The 24320-nt window shown below is 44.2% G+C and overlaps 1 protein-coding gene and 1 pseudogene across 1 annotated transcript in view; one reads left to right on the top strand and one right to left on the bottom strand.

The window, feature by feature from the left end:
- The window catches only part of LOC111147988 (annexin A4), a 72284-nt gene that overhangs the window by 33004 nt on the left and 14960 nt on the right, over nucleotides 1–24320 (bottom strand). The window contains exon 2 of the mRNA XM_022504326.1: nucleotides 6562–6616. Within this exon, the coding sequence (XP_022360034.1) occupies nucleotides 6562–6564 (3 nt within the window). The 5' untranslated portion in view covers nucleotides 6565–6616. The remainder of the gene's footprint in view (nucleotides 1–6561; nucleotides 6617–24320) is intronic.
- LOC111147928 lies at nucleotides 16840–24122 on the top strand (annotated as a pseudogene).

Below are 24320 nucleotides of genomic sequence, written 5' to 3'. Positions count from 1 at the left end.
AATAATAGGGGTGTCTGGGTGGCTCAGTCGGTTAGGCAGCCTGCTCTTGATTTCAGCTCAGGTCATGATCTCAGGGTCCTGGGATTGAACCCCATGTCGGGCTCCAGGTCTACTTAAGAATTCTCTATCCCTCTCCCTTTGTCCCTATCCTGCTCTCGCTCTCTCCCAAATAAATAAAAAAATAAACCTTTAAAAATAAATAAACAGGGGTGCCTGGGTGGCTCAGTGGGTTAAAGCCTCTGCCTTTGGCTCAGGCATGATCTCAGGGTCCTGGGATCGAGCCCCACATCGGGCTCTCTGCTCAATGGGAAGCCTGCTTCTTCCTCTCTCTCTGCCTGCCTCTCTGCCTATTTGTGATCTCTGTCTGTCAAATAAATAAATAAAATCTTAAAAAATAAATAAATAAACAAACATAAATAAGTAGATGGGGAAATTCAGTGACAGGGTATAAAACACAGAATACTGGGGCGCCTGGGTGGCTCAGTGGGTTAAGCCGCTGCCTTCGGCTCAGGTCATGATCCCAGGGTCCTGGGATCGAGTCCCGCATCGGGCTCTCTGCTCAGCAGGGAGCCTGCTTCCCTCTCTCTCTCTCTCTGCCTGCCTCTCTGTCTACTTGTGATCTCTCTCTGTCAAATAAATAAATAAAATCTTTAAAAAAAAAAAAAAAAACCACAGAATACTAAGGTAAAGCTAGGGGATGGGAAGGGGGTGGGAAACCAAAATGTAGACCTTAAGGGCCTGTACAGTTTTTAGCGGGAAGCCACAGGTTTCTCTGCCTAGAAGCCGAAGCAAGAGGGAATTGTAAACAGTACTGAGATTCACTGTAAGAGGAAAAGAGAACAGTTTCCCAAGAAATGCCCTGCTTTTCTTTGTACTGAGTTTACAGAGAGAGAATCTGCATTACTAGAGCTCTTCTGGGCTCCCCAATTTAGCCGTAGAGGATAGAATCAAAATAGATTTGGGTTGTTTTTTTTTTTTAAAGATTTTATTTATTCATTTGAGAGACACAGAGTGAGTGACAGAGAGAGAACAAGCTGGAGGAGACACACAGGGAGAGGGAGAAGCAGGCTCCCTGCTGAGCAGAGAGCCCGACTCGGGACTCCATCCCAGGACCCTGGGATCATGACCCAAGCCAAAGACAGATGCCCAACCAACTGAGCCACCCAGGCACCTCACTAGCTTTCATTTTAAATATACCTTCCCCTCTGTATCTGACACTAAGCATTATTCTAGCCCTTCAGCCACCCGTTTTGATATTCTGAATTCTATTTTCTTGTCTTTTTTTAAAAAAGATTTTATTTATTTATCAGAGAGAGAGAGAGAGTGCACAAACAGGCAGAGGCAGAGAGAGAAGCAGACTCCCTGCCAAGCAAGGAGCCCAATGCAGGACTCGATCCCAGGACCCTGAAATCATGACCCAAGCCGAAGGCATCAGCTTAACCGACTGAGCTACCCAGGCGTCCCTGTTTTCTTGTCTTTAAAAATGACCTAATTAGTCACTAGAACTGTTCTACCTCGTCTCCTTTCCCTTAGTTAATTTGTCAGGTGTCTGCCATTGTGGTGTGCATTTGATTGACTGACGTTGCACATGGGGAAGGATCTAAGTGACTTCTTGGCACCAGGAGGTCAATGGGGTTCAGACCAAGCTGGATACCTTCCTCTGTTCATAGCTAGTGCTATGTGCTTTCACAATGCCAGGGTTCATGAGCTGAGGATAAGGTAAATTTAGGCCTCAGGTCACACAGTAGGTCTGTTCCTTTTGACTTTTCTGATAATGTCCTTTTTGGCAATGGCACTAAGATGTTACAGTGATGGGAGGAAACAGAACAGGGAGATGATATGAATTGTTGCAATGTGAGAAGGGTTTTATATCTTATGTAAGCCTTGGCTGAAATATACCCATAGACTTGTGCCCACGATCCAGTAAAATCTAATATTCATGGACAGAGTTCCACCTCCTCTACATGACTCTTGGGGTCACCAATACTATAAAGAGAATTCTAATATTGAGGGAAATTTCACCTGTGTGTCTTTGTGAAGGAGACACAGCAGGCTACAGTGCAAGGTAGTAAAGCTTAGTAGGAGGAACATGGATACTGGGAGTGGGATAGACCCAGCTTTGAATCTTGGCTTCAACCCTTTCTAGCTGGGTTGTCAATAGGGGGAGTTTCATTTTTCTCACCTGTACATAAGAATAATGATATCAACTCACAGACTTGGAATAACAAAGCAGATTAATCTAACAAAGCATTTAGCACAGAATCCAGCAAACAGTAAACTCCAACACAAAAATTCAAACTCAGTAGCTATCATCATCATCATAATTATTAACTATGACTTCAACAAGATCTCCACAATAAATATAAGAGTGAAGATTCTTGTATCTACTTCTGATAATATCTCCTAATGTAAGCCTATAGGGTAATGCCAAAGCAAAATCCAGAACAGAGCATTTGTACAGGTGGCAAAAGCAAAGTAGAATAGATCGAAGGCTCTCTGATGATTTAATTTCATGCAAGAATATAATATGGACCAACTAGACGATCAGAGGATTTTTATGCCCTTAGGGAAGCTCTCTAGGAAGAGACTTCGCTCACTGTGGCCCACATCAAGACCATCCAAAGTCCTCAGGCACAGAGAGTATGGGCCTTGTCAGATGCAAGCCCAGGCCTTCACCTCCTACATACGGCCAGCATCTAGCACTTAGTCATGACCTTCTATGCACTTGACAGAGAAAAGTAGAATTCCATGACATTACCTTCCTTGGGTACTGTCACAGGTTGAACTATAACCTCCCAAGAGATATGTTGAAGTCCTAGCCCCCAGGACTTCAGAATGTATCTTTTTGGAAAGAGAGTCATTGAAGATGTAATTAATCACATTAAGATGAGGTCATCCTAATAAGACAACACGTGCAGACACAGACACACAGGGAGAATGCAACATGATGCTGAAGGTAGAGACTGCAGTTAAGCCTAAGACTGCCAGCAAACCCCCAGAAGCCAGGAAGAGGCAAGGAAGGAACCACCTACAGGTTGCAGTGGGATCCTGACCCTGCCAACACCTCGATTTTGGATTTCTGGCCCCCAGAAGAGTGAGACAACAAATTTCTATTATTTTAAGCCACCCAGTTTGTGGGACTTTGTTACAGCAGCCCTAGGACATTAATACAGCTTCTTTCATTCTTTTCTTCTACTACGCATCAGTCGTAATAAGCAAACTGGTGACCTGCTGCCAAAATTCCCACATGGCCTAACTCACACTATGAGACAGCTTTCTGAGGGAAATGTTTCATAGGGTTCTTTTGGAGCTTTACTGCAAAATTTTGGTCGATGCCCAGACACTGCATTCAACTTTAACACAAACTGCATTGCTGAGGGACGCTATTATGGGATTAAAATTAATATCTAACAAGACGAATCGATGGAGAGATATACAAAGATGTTTCAGCTTATCAGTTACATTCTCAGTGATTCTTTCTTCCAGGAAAAATATAAGCTCAGGAACCTTGTTCCTGGTAGCGCTGTGGTAACCGTATTGATCAAATTCCAGGGTGTAATGTACTATTATCTGTTCTGGGAAGGCGGGGGATTGTGTCCCAGGAAGGTTTCTTGTGGCAGCAGGCAAAGGGAACAGGGAGGATGTAGGAAATAACAAAAATGAATGGCTAGACAAAGGTGTTAGATCACTTGTGATGAAATACTATTCCGTTATTAGAATAATCAGGGAGATAATAAATGTCAAAAGTTGGAATATGATACAATGGAATACTGTAGGTTCACAACACCCTCGGGAGCTTTCCTGGCATCATGTGAAGCCGACCCCAGTAGGCGTAGGGCACGGGGAGATTGAAGACAGACAGGCTGCCCCACGTCGGTAGGTGGCAATTATAACAGTGGCAAAGGGAACTCACATACAAGGCTTGTCTTGAACGGCAGCGAGACAAACTGATCGCTGGACTCAACCTCAAAATCTTAAAAGTATATAAAGATGCCCTAAATGGGCTCAGGCATGTACACCACGCAGCTCTTCAACCCCACATCACCATCTCAAGGTGAGGGACCAGACTCTGGAGCAGGAAAGGTAAGCGGCACTCATGTTCCAAAGACAGGGGCGGGGGTGAGGAGCCTCCGACTGCCCAGGTCCAGGTAACCGGTCAGTCAGTGGTCACATCTTTTTTGATGACATTCCCCAACAAATACTAATCAGCAATAAAAAAAGCATGAAGGAACAAACTGCTGAAACTCACAGCAACATGGACAGATTGCCAAAAATATAATGCTCAGTGAAAAAAGCCAGACACACAAGAGTACATACTCTATGGTCCCATTGACGGGATGTTCTAGAACAAGCAAACTAATCTATGGTAATGACGATCAGAATAGTGGTTGTATTTCTGGGGTGGAGTGGGGAGCAGGGAGAGGAGTAGGTCACATGGCCCATAGGTTTGTCAAAACTCATCTACCAGTAACCTTAAGAGTAGTGCATTTCACTATATATAAATTAAACATCTATTTTTAAAAATACTGTAAGTACTTGAATACAATAGCTTTTAAAACTTTTTTTTGGAGATTTTATTTGAGAGAGAGAGGATGGGAGAGGGGAGGGTCAGAGGGAGAAGAAGACTACCCGCCGAGCAGGGAGCCTGATGCGGAACTCAATCCAGGGACTCCAGGATCATGACCTGAGCCAAGGCAGCTGCTTAACCAGCTAAGCCACCCAGGCACCCAAAACATGTTTTCATTTTAGAAATGTATCATATGGGGTGCCTGGGTGGCTCAGTGGGTTGGGCCGCTGCCTTCGGCTCAGGTCATGATCTCAGGGTCCTGGGATCGAGTCCCACATCGGGCTCTCTGCTCAGCAGGGAGCCTGCTTTCCTCTCTCTCTCTGCCTGCCTCTCTGTCTACTTGTGATCTCTGTCTGTCAAATAAATAAATAAAATCTTTAAAAAAAAAAAAAGAAAAAAAAAGAAATGTATCATATGGTCATTGTAGAGATTTGGAAAATTTGAAAGAAAAAGAAGAAAATTAAAATACCCAGAACTCCATCATCTAGAATAAATGATTTTAACATGGCACAAAATATAATATAAACATGTTAGCAAAGCCAAGATTAGAGTGAATATATAACTGTTTTTTACGCTTTTATTACTACTATTTAAAAATCATTATACATGTGAGTAGGGTCTAAAATAAAATGATGGAAAGCAATTGGGAATTACAATATTGTGACTATTTTATGTTTTTCTTCCCCTTTAAAAATGTCCTTTAGGGCGCCTGGGTGGCTCAGTGGGTTAAGCCGCTGCCTTCGGCTCAGGTCATGATCTCAGGGTCCTGGGATCGAGTCCCACATCGGGCTCTCTGCTCAGCAGGGAGTCTGCTTCCCTTCCTCTCTCTCTGCCTGCCTCTCTGCCTACTTGTGATCTTTCTCTGTCAAATAAATAAATAAAATCTTTAAAAAAAAAAATGTCCTTTATCTGTCCAATAAGTAACAGTGGTGATGGAAAAACAGGTACTAGGAGGAAAGATGAGAGCCACTGAGGTAATTTTCCTTGAATGGAGAGCACAGCAAAGGGTCACCAGGTTATAGGTTTCACTTGTGAGAGGCCTGTGAGCTTGTTGCAGACAGGAAGACCATCCCAATGATTTTGAGTCCCCAGAGCCAAGTACTACATCTGACACAAAGCTGGGACACTGTAAACATTTCTGAATAAATGTTCTCCGTGTCTAGGGAGAATCAAGAAGAAATGAATATTAAAGTAAAGCATGGAGATTTAGAGCAGATATGAGTAAGGTTTTGACTGTCAAGGATGATAAAGAAAATTCTAGAGGTCTAATGTAAGACAATGTTAAGAGTATATTACAATTTGTTCAAGATAGTTTATACCTCCATCTTCCTAGAGGAGGCCATTTACAGCTGGAAGGATCTCCAGTTCCTTTCCAGGTATAAGATTGTATTTCTATTATTCCTTCCAAGAAGACCAGGGATCAGAATCACCTGTCAGTTCAGATACGTTATTTGGGTGGGAGAAGGGGAGCAGATGGCCAGCCTCAGGTACAGCCTGTTTGTAGCTAAGAGGCTCAGCTTCCACCTCAACACTGAACTTCATGGAACTTCCAAAGGTATCCAATTCCTTGCCTGTCCCAAAGATGAGACAATTAAGCTCTGAGGAGTCCAGTCACAGCCAAAAACAGGAGGCAGATGACAAGCCCATATGGCCAGCAAACTCCCTTCTTGATGAGCCTCCAATGATGTTATACCAAAATGTGGATGGCACTTATTTCCCAATGGTAGGACCTGCGGGACTTCTGAATGTTAGAAGGACTCCAAGGAGTCTCTTGTTGCATTACTTTTCAGGGTCAGGTTACTCACCATCCCTGAAAGAAATTAAAATGGCTTGGGGAAAAAAAACACAAAAAAACCCAACACAACTACCTTTTCATTTCCTCCTCTCTCCCCTCTATTAAGCAAACAACTCTCTGTAAGGTCAACAGTCCTGAATACACATCCTGTACCTGTCTGTGGCTGACACCAGGTAGGGCGAGGCACTCTCCAACTTACCATGGCCGGGACTCTCTATCAAGATCAGAGTTCAGTCACAGGAGCAGAAGTTCCTCTGTGATAAAAGCAGAGGGGAAATTACTGTGATGAGAGATGCGTCATTAAAATCATTAATCAGGATAACTTGTAGTCTGTAGAAGTTAAACAATTAGGAAATGACACCCACTGTCCTGGAAAGGCCAGCTATTGATTGGCTAAAGATACAAAGGCCGGGTTAATAATTAAAGAGAAACTGGTCAAGCAAGCCAAGTTTATTACTCCAACAGAATACTTTCCCACTTGCTCTTCTGTTTGGAGATACACATTGTGGAAATGGTTCCTACTGTTTGCTAGGATGCAGTACACTGTTTGTAGTCAAGGCAAACCTGGATTCTGAACAGTAAGCTCTAGTGGAACAGAAGTGCCTTCTTGGAGAGAAAAGATAATGCAACCCTATTATGGAAAAGGAAGTCTACCCAGCCTGTGCTCTGCGTGTGTGTGCACGTGCATGTGTGCGCGTGCCCGTGCGTGTGTGTGCGTGCGTGTGTGTGCGGGTGGCCAGTAGCCAGCCAGCATGAGACTTGTCACTTGTGGACGACCCACTCTCACTGCCACCATCTCGGGATGCACAAGTGCTTCTTCCCTCAAAGTGCAGCCTTACACACTCAGCTTTGTCCTCTGTTCTCTTCAGCAAGGATGCTCGATCATCGCACATGTACTCAGTCATTCAGAATGCAAGGAAGCCTTGACTCTGGGCCAGGACTCTTGGCCTCATGATTGACAGGCAGGCCTCCAAGGGACAGGCCAACTGACTTCCTGTTTCCATATTGGAGTCCTACGGAAAAGGCTGTTTTCCTAAGCATTTTGTTAGCTCCTTGATACTCAAAAGAGTCATCCTGGAACCAGAAGCATGGGCATCCCCTGGAAGTAGTCTCAGGCCCCCCACCCCAGACCTACTGTCAGAGTCTGCATTTTAACAAGAATCCCCCCAAATTTGTCTGTACAGTCATTTGAAAATCACTGGCCGAGGCCACCCTACCAAGCAGCACTTTTCAACTATACCTAAGAATTACGAAATCCTCTCCACTTATTACCAACTGAGTCAGTCTGCTCACATTCATTCCATCTCCCAGCTCTCCTGAGGCTCAGCTCCGTTTTTCCTTGTCTCCCATCACCCACTGCAGACTTGCCTTATAACCACATAGGGGGTCAATCCCTTCCTGAGGGAAATGCCAACTTGTTCTGGGGCACAGCCTGAGCAAGGGTGGGGAATGAGCAGTGGCCTCGGGGACAATGAGGAGACGAAGCTGCCAGGGCAGAGGGCTCATTTCAGGGAAGGCTCAGAGGTAAGGTTGGAAAAGCAGGTAGGGAACTTATAGGCAAGGCCTTGTATGCCCAGCTAAGGAGTGTGACTTGATACTGTAGATAAAGAGAAAATACTGGGAAGGTTTTGGTTTTTGCAGAGAAATGACAGAACAAAAGACACGCTCTCTTCCACAGGACACTATTGCACAGAATAGACAGGAGTGAGAAACAGGGGGTCAGGAAGGCTTGAGAAAGCATTAAGGGACAGGCAGAGACAGAGAGACCTAGGTGGGGCGTGGCCCCTGGAATAGGATATACATAGGAAATATCTGGAAGGAATTCTTTGCTAGATTTAGTGGCTCACGGACTGTAGGGATTTATTCACTCAATCACCCGATATTCCTAAGGTACCTCTATATTCCAGGCACTGTTCGAGTTGACAGGGATAATAGAGTGAATAAGACAGGGAACAGGACTCCAAGGAGCTTACAGTCCACTAGGAAAGGCAGACAACAAATAAATCAACAAATAAGACGATTTCGGGATGAGTAAGGTGAAAATATGAAAGGTCAATGCTATGGAACAGGAATCAGCAAACCACAGCTCATGGCCAAATCCTTTTTTTTTTTTTTTGTATGGCCTACAAGTTAAGAATGCTTTTTACATTTTCAGTGATTGGCAAAAAGTCAAAAGAACATTATTTCATGAACACGAACATTATATAAAATTCAAATTTCAGTGTTCATAAATAAACACTCCTTGGAGCTTGGTTATACCCATTTGTTTACATATTATCTGTCGCTGTTTTCGTGCTACAACAGCAGAACTGAGTGGTTGGGACAGACTACATGACTCACAGAGCTGAAAATACTTAATATCTGGCCCTTCACAGAAGAAATTTGTTGAATCCTGGGTTGGAAGATGAGGGGATCAGGTCACTGGGACGGAGCTAGCCTGGACAGGGTGGCAAGGAGAAGACATCTGAGCTAAGACCTGAATGAGAAGAGGCTAGCTATTCAGTGCTGGAGGAGAACTACTGAAGGCAGAAGGAACAGTTAAAGCAAAGGCCGTGAGGCAGTGATGAATTTACTGTGTTTGAGGAATGAACAACCACATCATGAACAAGGGCCAGAGTGGTATGAGATGGGGTTGGAGTAGGGTCAAGACTATCCGTGGAAGCAGGAAGGGGTATGTCTCATTTGCTCAGAATGTGCTAGGGGAAGCCAAGAGCAGGGCTCTTTGAGACTTAGCCACGACTTTGTTTGGAAGCCCTATTTCACATCATATAAATGATCAAAATGTGGCAATATCTCTCATTAAGAATAATTTATATGTGAGTTAGATGGAGTTTCTGCCAATTGATGGACCACCTAGCAGACCCACCTTTAAGGAGCAAGGGCCCTCCCTTTGTTTCTATACAGTTTTGGAATACGGAAATCCTTCCTTACCTGTGGTTTTCATCAATTGCAATCCAGAAGCAGGCGATTCTTCTTCTGAAATCAGGTCAGTGGTAGCCTAACACAACCTCACAACACCTACATCATTCACCTAACTTCATCTCATCACACAGACATTTCATCATGCCACATCATCACAAGAAGAAGGGTAACTACAGGGGTGCCCGGGAGGCTCAGTCGGTTAAGCATCTGCCTTCAGCTCAGGTCATGATCCCAGGGTCCTGGGATTGAGTCCCACATCAGGCTCCTTGCTCAGCGGGGACCCTGCTTCTTCCTCTCCCTCTGCCTCTACCCCTGTTTGTGCTCTCTCTCACTTGCTCTCTCTTGAGTAAATAAATAAAATCTTTTTAAAAAGGTGGGGGGGTAACTACAGTACAGTAAGGTATTTTGAGAGAGAGGGATGCCTGGGTGGCTCAGCTGTTAAGTGTCTGCCTTTAGCTCAGGTCATGATCTCAGGGTCCTGGAATCGAGCCCTGCATCGGGCTCCCTGCTCAGCGGGGAGCCTGCTTCTCTCTCTCCCACTCCCCCTGCTTGTGTTCCCTCTCTCTGTCAAAAAATAAATAAAATCTTGGGGGAAAAAAGATATTTTTAGAGAGAGATCACATTCATGTAACTTTTATTATATCATTAGAATTACTGTATTATTAGTTCTTGTTGTTAATCTCTTACTGTGCCTAATTTATAAATTAAACTTTATCATAGGGTATGTACGTGTAGGAAAAAAACAGTATAAATAGGGTTCCATTCTACCTGCAGTTTCAGGCATCTGTTGGGGACTCCTGGAACCTATACCCCACAGATAAGGGGGAAGTGCTATAGATGACAACAACAAATAAGGAGGCAGGGAAGGGTAACATCTCCCCCAAAAGCCAGTCTTTAATATAAATTCTTCCAATCCTCCTGACCACATCAAGAAGTGGAAAAAAAACGCTTGAGCAAAATCTTCTGGAAATACTGAGAGTCATTATTCAAAGAGCTAGAAATAATTTACTAAAGGGAAAAAAATGTATCATACTTGAACACAGGGTGCTTTTAGCCAGACAATCTATTTTGAAACTTGGACAGCACTCAGCTGAAGTCCGTTTATACAGAGACAGCTGTTGTATATTTGTTATTTACTAGCACGAAACAAGTTTTTCAGTAGATTATAGAAATGAAGGCAGGAAACAGTACCCCTCGATTCTTTCATCAGATACCAGCTAATACATGTAAAATTAACCCAAGCTCATGCTTACTGGCCCAGTGTCTGGTGCCTAGTAAGGACCAAGGATGGGTGGGGAGTGGAAAGGAGGGGAAGGAATCACGTGGACCACCCCCTGGAACAGAACTGTCACAGGAAGGCACTGGTGGTTCAGTGGTAGAATTCTCACCCCCCAGAATTGCCACAGAATTGCCTCCTCCCAGAATTGCCTCTTCTTAACTGCCCCAAATGAGTGGCTCCCAAAGAATGCCACGCCCTTCTTCTGGAAGCTCAAACTCTAAAGTCCTCCCATGTTTTCCTCCAGCCTGAAGAGCCAAGGACTCTTTATAGGAACCCTTTTCTGTCTCAGCTTCCTGGATCCATTCATTCTTCTCTGCAGGCCAGCCTACAAGCCCATAAACTGAACAATATCACCAGGTTCATGAGACTCAGACTTTGTGTTAGGGTTTCCAAAGCTTCTTGGCTGCTCACAGGTGGGGCAAACTAATTAGCAACTGTGCCCCAGTTTTAGGAAAAAGGGAAACCCACTCAGGTTTGGGCATGGCTCAGATGACCTTAAAAGCATCGGGGCCTCTTCAAGACGGGAAGATGAAGACTGAAGGGCCCATATGGTTCTGCAGTCTGTGGGGGGTGATGGGGGACGGCAGCTTCTTTATATATGTGAGCTCTACAAGCAGGGCTCATACTAGGGCTCCTGAAAATGTTAAACCATTGTTTTAGAGCGACTGGAAGAAAGCTGGGAACGCAACATAAGAGATGGACCCCAAGAGCAGTTCTTTAGGGCATGCTAAATTATTAAATAAATTCAACTTATTTCACTTAAGATTACAAAAATCTGCAGAAGTAATTTATGATGGAGTCAGAAAGGAAAAAATTAGATACATCGAGAACAGATCCGTATTGTTTTCTGCTTGAGTGTACAAGAGGGTCATTTTTACACTATTCCACAAACTGCTCTATTGTGACACTGCTAGAAAAGCCCTTATGCAGGAAGTTCCTTATGTTCTTATGGCAGACACAAGGAACAAGGAAATCCTATTTCGTGTGATATTTCAGGAGGCCAGATATGGAGTGTGCTGGATTCCTCCCCACTAGTCCAGAATTTGGAAAGCAGGCAAATTAGATCATTTCCTGCGCATTAGACTAGTAAAATCAGCAAATAACCATCAAAACAAAGATAGGCAAATTCAATTTCAACAAGAAAGAATGGCTCCTGACCTAAGGCCACTTTGCTGAAACTATTAGCATATTGAAAGAAAGATGGTGTCCGAGCTCCACACAAAATTCTCAGAGATGCTTACTTTGAAATATTCATCAAAGCCCAGTCCTACGGAAAGGGTGGCTTGGCCCTAGAGACAATGGTCCAGGATCAGATACTTCCCACAGCTGTGTTATCTATCTAATACCCTTTTGTTCTGATTCTGTGATTGCCAAGCAACACTTGGACTGGAGTTTGGCTTCCCACGTGGACCTGTCTTCAAAGTCTGGAGCACAAGGATTTTTGTCTCAGTAACAATTACATTTCTTTCTTTTCTTTAAGATTTTATTTGTTTATTTGAGACAGAGAGCACAAGTGGGGATGGGGAGAGGCAGAAGGAGAGAGAGAAGCAAGCTCCCTGCCAAGCAGGGAGCCCCGTATGGGACTTGATCCCAGGACCCTGGGATCACGACCACAGCCGAAGGCAGATGCTTAACTGACTGAGCCACCCAGGCATCCCATATATTTCTCAATGTAATAAAGATATTATCAGCATGTGAGTGTTTGCATTTGAGGACATGTGTGCGGTGAGCCTGTAGAGGTGAACCCATCCTTGAGAGCTGAACCCCTTCTTAGTGTGCTGATGAATGCAATTTCTCTGGTCCTGCTGGATGTGGCACCATGTTGAATTCACCCCAAGTACTGGATGCCCCCCTTGAGACTCCACTATAACTTGGCCACCTCCATCCAGAATCATGACACTGACCCAGGTCCAGGAGGGGCAACCAGAATGTTCATTAGGAAGGGATCTGCAGTCCTTGTGGCACATTCTTACTGAATCCCTCTCTTCCCTGGAAGATCACATGTGAGTGAGTCACTCACCATTTTACTTTGGTACATGGTTTCATTTTACATCCCACGGGATGACAAATTTAAACTTCTAGCCTGTGGATTTGAGGAGGGTGTGCCGGACCCCGCCTAAGCACTGACGGCTTTCAAAACTGTCTACGAAATAGGAAAATAAATGCAACCCTTTTTTCCTTGGAGCTTAGATCCTTCAAAAAGTAAAGGAAGGGGCGCCTGGGTGGCTCAGTGGGTTAGGCCGCTGCCTTCGGCTCAGGTCATGATCTCGGGGTCCTGGGATCGAGTCCCGCATCGGGCTCTCTGCTCAGCAGGGAGCCTGCTTCCCTCTCTCTCTCTCTCTGCCTGCCTCTCCGTCTACTTGTGATCTCTCTCTCTGTCAAATAAATAAATAAAATCTTTAAAAAAAAAAAAAGTAAAGGAAGTTTTGTTGCCATGATGGGGTTTGCGTCTGGAGAAGTAAGCATTTTCAAACATTTAATCAAAGGCAAAGTATGTCAGCCAAAGGAAGGCGGACAAATTTGGAAACCTGACTGCTAAGAATCTTAGGGAAGAACGTACTCCAGCACGGCACCTGACAAACAACTGATTAACAGTGTTTTGTCCAGATTTTAGCCACTTATTCACAGCAATGGTGGGGGACAATCATAATAATTTCAATCCACAAATAATTTTAAAACACCCGTTTTACATACAATTTAAACCATCCCCACTCCTCTGTCATTGCCATATCATGCCAAAGTTTTTTTTCTCTATTCAAAGGATTCCTTTGTCCAAAAGGCAGGGGGAAGGAGGGAAGGTACATTTATTAAGTACTCCTCTACATTATCTTAATTAATCTACCCAATAACCTTTGGAGTCACAACTACTACTTCCACTTTGCAAACCAGTGGGATGATATAATAATGGAAGCTGACTATGGTGAGTTCTCTGAGATAAGATTAGAAAAATTAGAAGACAGCTGCGGTGGTCTAAATGCTTGCTGAGCGAGGGACTGGGTCCTGTACTCTCAGTTCAACGCCTGCCTTGTTAGACATCTCTGTACTTCACATGATACCTCGGTTCCCCAGGCACAAGCTTCAAGTAGGGCACACTCAAAGCATATTGTGATAAGCTTTTAAATGTGTAGCTACCCTCCGTGGTTTCTCTGGGCACTATACGCAGGTGCACAGAACAGTGCTTCAGGTTTTCCTAAGTGATGCCCTTCCTTGTTATCTGAGCAACTCCCAGTACCACACGTGGACCGGAGGTGGCATTCTCATTGGCTGGCCTTTTGTTGGTAGCAGCGTTTTGTTTTGTTTAACACTTCTGCCTGTTAACCGCAAACAAACCGTCTGGATTCCCCTCCTCTCAGGACAGTGACCATGGAAACAAGAAGCTAATGTAATGGGCATGCTGGTTATTGTTCACAATCATGGGACTGACAGGACAGTTTCACTGACATTTCATGCACATTTGTTCATTTACTCATTCAACATGATCGGAATGCCCGCCCCATGCCAGGTACCATTTTATTTATTTATACCTTAATTTCCACCTATCTACCCTTCATCCAGAGAATATCCGCCATGCTCTATCTGTTCAAGAGTAGTCTATCATTGGGGCGCCTGAGTGGCTCAGTTGTTAAGTATCTGCCTTTGGCTCAGGTCATGATCGCAGGGTCCTGGGTTTGAGCCCCACTTCGGGCTCCCTGCTCAGCGGGAAGCCTGCTTCTCCCTCTCCCACTCCCCCTGCTTCTGTTCCCTCTCTCACTCTCTCTGTCAAATAAATAAATAAATAAATAAAATCTTAAAAAAGAAAGAGTAGTCTATCATTTAAAAAAGAACTCTTGGGGATTCCTGTGTGGCTCTCTTGGTTAAGTGTCTACCTTCAGATGAGGTCATAATCTCATGGTCCTGGAATTGAGTCCTGCATCAGGCTCCCTGCTCAGTGGGGAGCCTGCTCCTCCCTCTGCCTGCCACTCCCCCTGCTTGTGTTCTCTCTCTCTCTGACAAATAAACAAAATCTTTTTAAAAAAGGAAATAAAAGAAAAAGAAAAAGAAATCTTGGAGGCTGCTAGAGATAAGTCTGTTGAACTTGCTTCTCATTGCAAGGACCCTCTACCAAACCTTCCCGAATGGTCACCTCCAGCCTTTAGTCATCCTCCTCTGGTCGTGGGGCTCATCCTCCATGGGGCAGGTTCTGCCACTGCTGGGTAGCTCAGCATCAGGAAAGCTAGCCTTGCATTCCTTGCTCTGTACACTGAAGCTAGAGAGACTTAATTTGTGGGTAAATATTTGTTAACCACTTATTGTACTGAGCACCTGGGTGCTTTCATCCATATGGTATCATTTGCCCTTCCACTGCCCAGTGAATGAGGTCTGATAACGTAAGTTTAGAAAAGTTAAGCATAGCACCCAAGGTCACTCCAGTAGGAGGTGGCAGGAGCAGTTTTTTTACATGTCTGTCTGACTCTAGAGACCTTTATATTATACCAGGGCAAATGCATGCACGTGTCCATGTGTATACAGGCAGGTGACAACACTAGGAGCTCTTAGAGTAAAAATGGAATAAATACTGTAAACTGTCATATTTTTGCTGAGCTAGATGCATTCTTGTTCTTTGAATCTTTAACGAGCTGGGTGCAAAACAAAATCAAACAAAACCAAACCATGACAAAAATGTTCCTCTCCCAGACTTATCGGGCAGAAACTGGCTATACTTCGGCAGACAGCTCCCAACCCGAAGTGTTGAATACAAGACTACTGGCTGTCTGAAGAGAAAGTCCATTTCCTTTTTCTTTTTTTAAAGATTCATTTATGAGAGAGAGAGAGCGCACAAGCCGGTGAGGGGGGTAGTGGGTAGAGGGAGAGAATTTTTCAAGTAGACTCCCCGTCAGCAGGAAGCCCTCTCCAGGTGGGGCCCCATTGGGACCAATCCCACCACCCATGAGATCACAACCTGAGCCGAAACCAAGAGCCGGGTGCCCAACCAACTAAGCCACCCAGGCACCCCATGGAGAGAAAGCCCATTTCCAACCCACTTGCCCCTGCTCTAGTTCGGCCATCCTGCCTTTCCGGTGCAAGAATAATGCAACCTAGCTCTGTGATAACGTTTTCTGAAGCAGACACATGGTCAGAGCAGTGCCGTCCCCAGGGAGAGACACAAGGATCCCATCCAGGCCCATTCTGTGCCCATCTTCCCCACCCACCCCCGTATCAAGATCCAGCATCCTGTGCTGAGTATGATGGGGGTAGGACATGGGGGTCATGGCTGATCCAACCATAATACAAAAGTGCCCAAAAGTGCAGCCTGCTTCAGACACTGACTGATGCTCCTGGGGCAGTCTGAATCTAATATCAAAGGAGGTTAGAAATAATTCCCCCCTTTTGGTTATATGTATCTTAATGCCAGCAATATTAAGACTATCCAGTGTAGGGGCACCTGGGTGGCTCAGTGGGTTAAGCCTCTGCCTTCAGCTCAGGTCATGATCCCAGGGTCCTGGGACAGAGCCCCACATCGGGATCTCTGCTCAGCAGGGAGCCTGCCTCCCCCGCTCTCTCTGCCTGCCTCTCTGCCTACTTGTGATCTCTCTCTCTCTGTCAAATAAATTTTTAAAAATCTTAAACAAAACAAAACTATCCAGTGTATACCGATAGGGGGAGAAAGAAGGAATGCCAAAAATAGCTCGTCTGCTTATGCTATGAATCAAGAACATTACGGGCTTTCATTCAAAGGGCTTGGCACAGCTGTGACATGTTTTCTCAAGCCCTAGATTGCCGTTGCTTATGTTCTGTGCTATGGCAGTGACCGTCTAGACTTAAAAGTATTCTTTTGATCTTTCAGAGTTGTTTTTCCCCAATTTCAGATCAAAACATCCAGCAAAGCACAGGTGAGACAGCAATTCCAAGGTTCAGGTGTAAGTGCCCCCAAGAAAGCAGGAGTAGAAATGTGGGGGGTGGGGACACTTGTCTCCAGAAGGAGCTCATTTCTGCCAGTGTAGGACTGTCAGGGTAGAGAGGATTTCAGGGAATGCCCAGCCCACCCCTTCATGTTGCAGATGGAATGCCCGTCTATAAGGAAGTGGTGGGTCTGCCCTCTGGGTCATGTGCATGGTAATAATGTGTTGGGTTCCCTTGTCTGACCTGATGCAGATGCCGGCATCGTGGGCAGCACAGGCTCCCACTGGGATTCTCATGGGAGAATCCACGCCATTTTTCTGAGGAGAATCACGAACAGGAAGGTCCAAGCCTGACTGTGATGCAGCCAACCTCATGGTCTAGTGGCCATTTCACACGATGGCGGGAATTCCTCCCTTAAAGACCATGTCATCCTTCCTCTATAACCACATGGTGAGAGACTGGAGCCCATCCACTTGGGTTTAGAACTCTCTGACACACACTTTTAGCCGTATGACTGGGGACAAGTTATTCTTTCTCTGTACTTCAGTCTCCTCATTGGTAACATGGAATTAACAACAACAGCTACTTTTGGGATCGTTGCAAAGATTAAACCAGTTATTGCATCATACGAAGTACTTAGAAGAGGGCACACATTATGTACTCAACAAATGCTCACTATTCTTTTTATTACTATTCTCTCCAGGTAACCTTTGTCTGCCACATCTACATATTCTAGCATTACCTGTTCAGTGAGCTGTTCAAGGTATGGGTTACCAACTCTACTTGTACTAAAAACATCTGTGGGGTACAGAGTTCAGGCTTTCACATCTACCAACATGTCAAACTGAATTTCCCATATGGTTCTTTTGGCCACCAAGCCTGTGTGGGTCTGTACTCTGACAAGATCATTGTCCTCACACTACTAGGTATTTACCCCAAAGATACAGATGCAGTGATCCAAAGGGGCATTTGCATCCCAATGTTTATAGCCACAATGTCCACAACAGCCAAACTATGGAGAGAGCCCAGATGTCCATCAACAGATGGATGGATAAAGAAGATGTGATATGTATCTCCAATGTAACGTGACTCATCCATCAAAAAGAATGAAATCTGATCATGTGCAACAATGTGGAGGGAACTAGAGGGTATGACACTAAGCAAAATAAGTCAATCAGTGAAAGACAATTATCATATGATCTCGCTCATATGTGGAATTTAAGAAACAAAACAGGATCATAGGGGAAGAGAGGAAAAAATAAGAGACAAAATCAGAGAGGGTGACAAAGAAGAGACTCTTAATCATAGGAAACAAACTGAGGGTTGCTGGAGGGGCAGTGGTTGGAGCAATGGGGTAACTGGCTGATGGCCATTAAGGAGTGCACGTGATATAATGAGCACTGGGTGTTACTTAAGAATGATGAGTCACTGAACTCTATCTCTGAAACTAGTAATACACTATATGTTAGTTAATTGAATTTTTTTAAGATTTGTTTATTTATTTGACAGAGAGAGAGACAGCAAGAGGAGGAACATAAGCTGGGGAGTGGGAGAGGGAGAAGCAGGCTTCCTGCTGAGCAGGGAGTCTGATGCGGGGCTAGATCCCAGGACCCTGGGATCATGACCTGAGCCGAAGGCAGACGGTTAAGGACTGAGCTACCCAGGTGCCCCATAGTTAATTAAATTTAAATTAGTTAATTAAAAAAAGATCATTGTCCTCACAGCTGCCTGAATGCTAAGACAGCACCTTCCCGGGTACTCACAGGATTTCCAACCTGGGCCCCCACTTTCAAGGGTTTGGAGGTGGTGATGAGGCAGAGAGGATACTAACTATAGAGGAGCGTGAGAGAAGAACTTTGGGTGGTGACAGAAATGTTCCGTATCTTGATTCTTGATTGGGGTAGTAGTACTGACTTATATGCATTCGTCAAAACTTATTCTACTCGCCTCACACCCATTAGGATGGCTCCTATACACACACACACAGAAAATAAAAGGTGTCAGGGAAGATGTGGAGAAAGTGGAACACTTGAGTACTGCTGGTAGGAATGTAAAACGGTACAGCCACTATGAAAATCAGTACAGCAGTTCCTCAAAAAAATTAAAAATTGAATAATTACTATATGATCCAGCAATTCCACTTCTGGGTATATATATATTCTAGGATACATATATATTCTTTCAAAAGAACTGAAAGCCAGGACTTGGGGAGATACTTGTACACCCACACCCACAACAGTATTAGTCCCAAGAGCCAAAAGGTGGAACCATATACAACCCATGTGTCGATAGACAGATGGATAGATAAACAGGATCTGGTACATACACACATGAAATGGAATATCATTCAGCCTTAGAGAGTAGGGAATGTTGACATGTGCTACAACGTGGATGAACCTTAAGGACACCGTGCTAAGTGAAAAAAGTCACAAATACTGTACAATTCCACTCAGAGAAGTCAAATTCAGGACACAGGAAGTGGAATGGCAGTGCCAGGGCATGGGAGAAGGGAGGAATAAGAAATTCTAGTTTAGTAGGTACAGAGCTTCAGTTTTACAGAATGGAGAGAGTTCTGGGATTAGATGGTGGTGATGGTTGCACAACACTGTCAATGTGCTTGAGGCCACTCGAATATCATTAAAAAATGGTTAAGATGGTAAATTTTATCCTAGGTGTATTTCAGCACAATGTTTTAAAATAGGTTTTTTTTTTTTAAACATGAACTCCTTAAAAAAAAAACAAACTCACCAAATTAACCACGTAAGATCTGTGTATTTTATTGTATGTAAATTATACCTCAATAAAATAATACAAATCTATATAGCTTAAGAGGTCAAGGACTCAGCTTTGTAGGTTGACAGTGGCCTCTTAGGGGAAGCACATTATTATCCTCACTGAGCAATATCTACTTTCTTTTTTTTTGCCTTTATTTATTTACTTATTTTAATTTTTAATTTTTATTTTTTAAATTATTTTTAAAGAATTTTTTTAAGGATTTTATTTATTTATTTGACAGACAGATCACAAGTAAGCAGAGAGGCAGGCAGAGAGAGAGGAAGGAAGCAGGCTCCCTGCTGAACAGAGAGCCCGATGCGGGGCTCGATCCCAGGACCCTGGGAATATGACCTGAGTCAAAGGCAGAGGCTTTAACCCACTGAGCCACCCAGGCACCCCAAATTTTTTATTTTTTATTAACATATAATGTATTATTAGCCCCAGGGGTACAGGTCTGTGGATTGCCAGGTTTACACACTTCATAGCACTCACCATAGCACATACCCTCCCCAATGTCCATAACTCAACCACCCTCTCCCTACCCGCCTTCCCTCGGCAACCCTCAGTTTGTTTTGTGAGAGTAAGAGTCTCGAGCAGTATCTACTTTTAAGGCAAAACCAAACTCAGTGAATCCAAAATTCCATATAGCTTTTGCACAGCATCATGGGTAAAATCACTTCTCTTCAGGTCTAACAATGATTTAAAGAGAAAATCTGTCTCTTGTGGTTAGGCTTTGCCACAGGTTACATCATGTTTACTGACCCATTTTTGGAGTTATTTTAGAATCAGAGCCCCTCAAGGAAATGTGAAAGGTCATTTTATTCCACGTTCCTTCTTCAGAAGTAAGTAAACTATTCCAGACACATGAGAATCTAATGCAGAAACTCCAACTGACTGATAACAAGGTACTGCACTGATCTCCAATTCTAGTTTGTTCCAGCACCATGTTTTCACATGCCCGCCTACACTTAGGTCCCCTCAGCCTCTCCTTATGAATCACAAACTACAGGCTGCCATGTCCCAAGACCCAGATTCTGAGGTCTTGACATCTTCTCTTGTGTCCGCAAGCCCGAGTCTCAGGGATAAGGCAAGAGGAGTACCTCACTGGAAAAAAGAACCCTGACTCTAGCATCTAGTTTTTCTCTTCTACACCCTCCCAGAGAAAGTAAAATGTACTCCATCTTTCTTTACAAAATCCTTGTGATGCAGGAAGGGAACAGACAACCTGGATCTGAGTGAGAAACTGGAGCGCAGGAAGGAAGGATCTCCAAGTGAGTTGGTGAGAAATCAAACATGCGGCCTGGCCCCCTGGTGTCCAGCTAGTTTTATTTACTTACTTGTAGGTAGAAAAACAGGTATTATGCAGCCACGCCTTTCCTTATCAACATCACCACTTCTTCTTTTTCTTTTATTTTGTAAGGTTTATTTATTTACTTGAGAGAAAGAAAAAGAGAGAGCAAGCCTGTGTGCAAACATGTACATGCAGGGATGGGGTGGGGAAGGGGCAGAGACCGAGAGAATGTCAAGCAGACTCCCAGCTGGGCGTGGAGCCCGACACAGCCCCATCCCAGGCCCCAGAGATCAGGACCTGACCGGAAATCAAGAGCCAGCTGCTTAACTGACTAAGCCACTCAGGTGCCCCTCAACACCACCACTTCTGTTTGCCCAGGAAGGAAGAAAACAAACTTTCTTCCCAGATGAACAGGAAAAGCAGCTGAGTTTTCCTTCCTAGATTTACATGGGCTCAACCTTGGAGATCTGGAAGTGAGAAGAAAATGAACACTGCTCTCTGAAATGTCACATTTTCTCCTGCCACCTCCCATGCCCGGCAAATATGCAAGTTCTAGCTGTGTGGGCATCTCCCACTCCCCCTGGAGCAGCCACTCCCTCAGAGGGCCAAGGCCGGGTTCTAGTTCCAAATCTTGCCAGCACTCAAGTTGACTCTGGCAGAACACAAAAACAGAACCGTTAAAATTCTACCACGGTGGATTTCTAGTTCACACAGGGAACTTGATGTTTCTGATGCAGCCTCTCTCAATTTTTCATGAAAAACCTGATGTAGGCATGGGGAGGCACAAGAAGGAGCTCATGACAAAACCGAACACTAGTACTGACATGAGATTTTATCAGCAGCTGAGAGGAACTGAAACTACTTTAATACAGGTGGAGAGTGAAAGTGTGTGTGCGCACACGTGCAGGACAGTGGGGAGATGGGTGATACCTCCCTATCAGCTCTGTCTGTTAAGGGGATCCACCCAGAAAACCTCATCCCAGTCCACCCATATGAGTTGAGGAGCTGTGAGGTGGATCCATTACTGGCCCTACTCACCCCCAAACCAGCAGAGAGGTGTTGGGAGGGACACTGTGGTGGCAGAAAGGATGCAGGAAAAGGTGACCAATGAGAAGAACCTTGGCAGAAATGCATGCTGGGAAGTATATTTTAGGTCTTTACATTTTATATATTATATATAAACTATAACTATATATTATTATTAAATTATTATATTAATCAATGTTGATATATTAATTTATTATTAACAAACATTAATATTACTTAAAATTAATATAATTAACATTATATATTAATACTATATATTACTATAATTAATATTATATAATTCTATAAAATTATAACATGTTTATAATTTAGAATTATAATAAATACATATTACATCTATATAGTTCAGAGAACCAGCATTGGGAGCAGGAAAAGATGCCACCTCAGAGAAGCAGAGAGGAACAAAGAGAAAATGAGCCAGAACTGGAAACTGGACCAGGCACCGTACCAACAACTTTGGAACCTGATGCCAAACAAAAAGGTGCCCTGGGTGGGGGCCTCCTGTCTTTTGAAAGTCACAGCTTCTGTACCTGCCCTATACAATGCCGTAGCCACGAGGCCACGTGTGGTTACCGAGCAACTGAAATTTAGCCAGTGCCGCTGAGAAACTGAATTTTATTTATTTATTTATTTATTTTTTATTTTATTTTTTTTTTTTTTTAAGATTTTTATTTATTTGACAGAGAGATCACAAGCAGGCAGAGAGGCAGGCAGAGAGAGAGGAGGAAGCAGGCTCCCCTAGACAGCAGAGGCCCGATGCGGGGCTCGATCCCAGGACTCTGAGATCATGACCTGAGCCGAAGGCAGCGGCTTAACCCACTGAGCCACCCAGGCGCCCCTATTTATTTATTTATTTTTTTTAAAGATTTTATTTATTTATTTGACAGACAGAGATCACGAGTAAGCAGAGAGCAGGCAGAGAGAGAGGGGGAAGCAGGATCCCTGCTGAGCAGAGAGCCCGACGTGGGGCTCGATTCCAGGACCCTGGGATCATGACCTGAGCCGAAGGCAGAGGCTTTAACCCACTGAGCCACCCAGGCGCCCCGAGAAACTGAATTTTAAATTTTGTTTGATTTTAATCAAATTTAAATTTTAAAACTGATGCAGTATAAACCATCTTTCCATAGCACACAACTTTTTTTTTAAAGATTTTATTTATTTATTTGACAGACAGAGATCACAAGTAGGCAGAGAGGCAGACAGAGAGGAGGAAGCAGGCTCCCTGCTGAGCAGAGAGCTTGATGCGGGGCTCGATCCCAGGACCCTGGGATCATGACCTGAGCCGAAGGCAGAGGCTTTAACCCAGTGAGCCACCCAGGAGCCCCCATAGCACACAACTTTTATGTTTTGGTCAGGCTGTCTTTCACTTTAACCCCCCGCACGGAGTACACACATCAGGCGTGCTGCATCTTTTCTAGTGTTACACCTAATCTCGCCACCCATCTAGTTGGTGTCAACAGATATGCTCACTCTGACTATTTTTCTTTGCACTGATGTAATTTTTTTCATGTGCTTATTTCAATGTTTTATAGACAGCACCAGTTACAGTACTATTTATGTAAATTATAATTTATAATTAAATTTAAATTCTTCTAGGGGCGCCTGAGTGGCTCAGTCAGTTGGGCATCTGCCTTCGGCTCAGGTAATGATCCCAGGATCCTGGACTGAACCCTGTAGCAGGCTCCCTGCTCCATGGGGAGTCTGCATCTCTCTCTCCCTCTGCCTGCCGCTCTCCTTGCTTGTGCTCTCTCTCTGTGAAATAAATAAATAAAATCTTATAAAAAGATTTAAATTATTCTTAAGTATGGGAGTGTGTGCTCTTTGGCACCTCTCCGGCCAGGAGCCTACCCGACACCCTCTCCTGTGTCCCCAGGTCTGCCCCTTCTCTTCCTTTTCCTCAACCTCAGGTGGAACAGCTGCCAAGGTACAGAGTTTTGTGAAAGCCCTTATGGAGAAGACCATCATTCTCAAAGCTGAAACCTCAACTACGATAGAAAATGTAAAGGCCAAGATCCAGGATAAGGAAGGGATTCCTCCTGATCACCAGAGACTGATCTTCGCGGGCAAGTAACTGGAATGTATTCTGTCTGCTACAACATCCTTTTTTTTTTTTTTTTTAAGATTTTATTTATTTATTTGACAGAGAGCGAGAGCTGAAGGACAAGTAGGGGTTAGAGGGCGAGGGAGAAGCAGGCTCCCCACTGAGCAGGGAGCCCCATGTGGGGCTCGAGCCCAGGACCCTGGGATCATGACCTGAGCTGAAGGTTTAACGACTGAGCCACCCAGGCACCCCTGACTACAACATTCTGAAGGAACTGTGTTGAGACTTCCTGGTGGTGCTAAGAAACGGAAGAAGTCTTACACCACTCCCAAGAAGAATAAGCGTAAGAGGAAGAAGGTTAAGCTGGCCGTCTTGTAAGGTGGAGAAGAATGGCAAAATCATTGTGCTCCTCAGGAGCGCCCTTTGGATGAATATGGCACTGAAGTGTTTATGGCTAGCTACTTTGACAGTCGTTATTGTGGCAAATGTCTGACCTATTGCTTCAACAAACCTGAAGACAAGTAACTGTATGTGGGTTAATAAAAGACATGAACTAATGACGACAAAAAAAAAAGTATAGACACATTTTAAAATTTAAAACCAAGGCATGTGAGGGAGGTGGAATTGAGTGGAGAGGCAGGGGCATGATGAGCTGTGCAGTAAAGAAAAAAGGAGACTGAACTGGCAGAAAGAGAGACAGAGAAAGAGAGCATAAGCAGGGAG

This window comes from Enhydra lutris, unplaced genomic scaffold, assembly GCF_002288905.1.
Source record: "Enhydra lutris kenyoni isolate GAN:26980312 unplaced genomic scaffold, ASM228890v2 scaffoldscaffold18, whole genome shotgun sequence".
NCBI lineage: Eukaryota > Metazoa > Chordata > Mammalia > Carnivora > Mustelidae > Enhydra > Enhydra lutris.
This window is presented reverse-complemented; position numbering and strand designations above follow the sequence as displayed.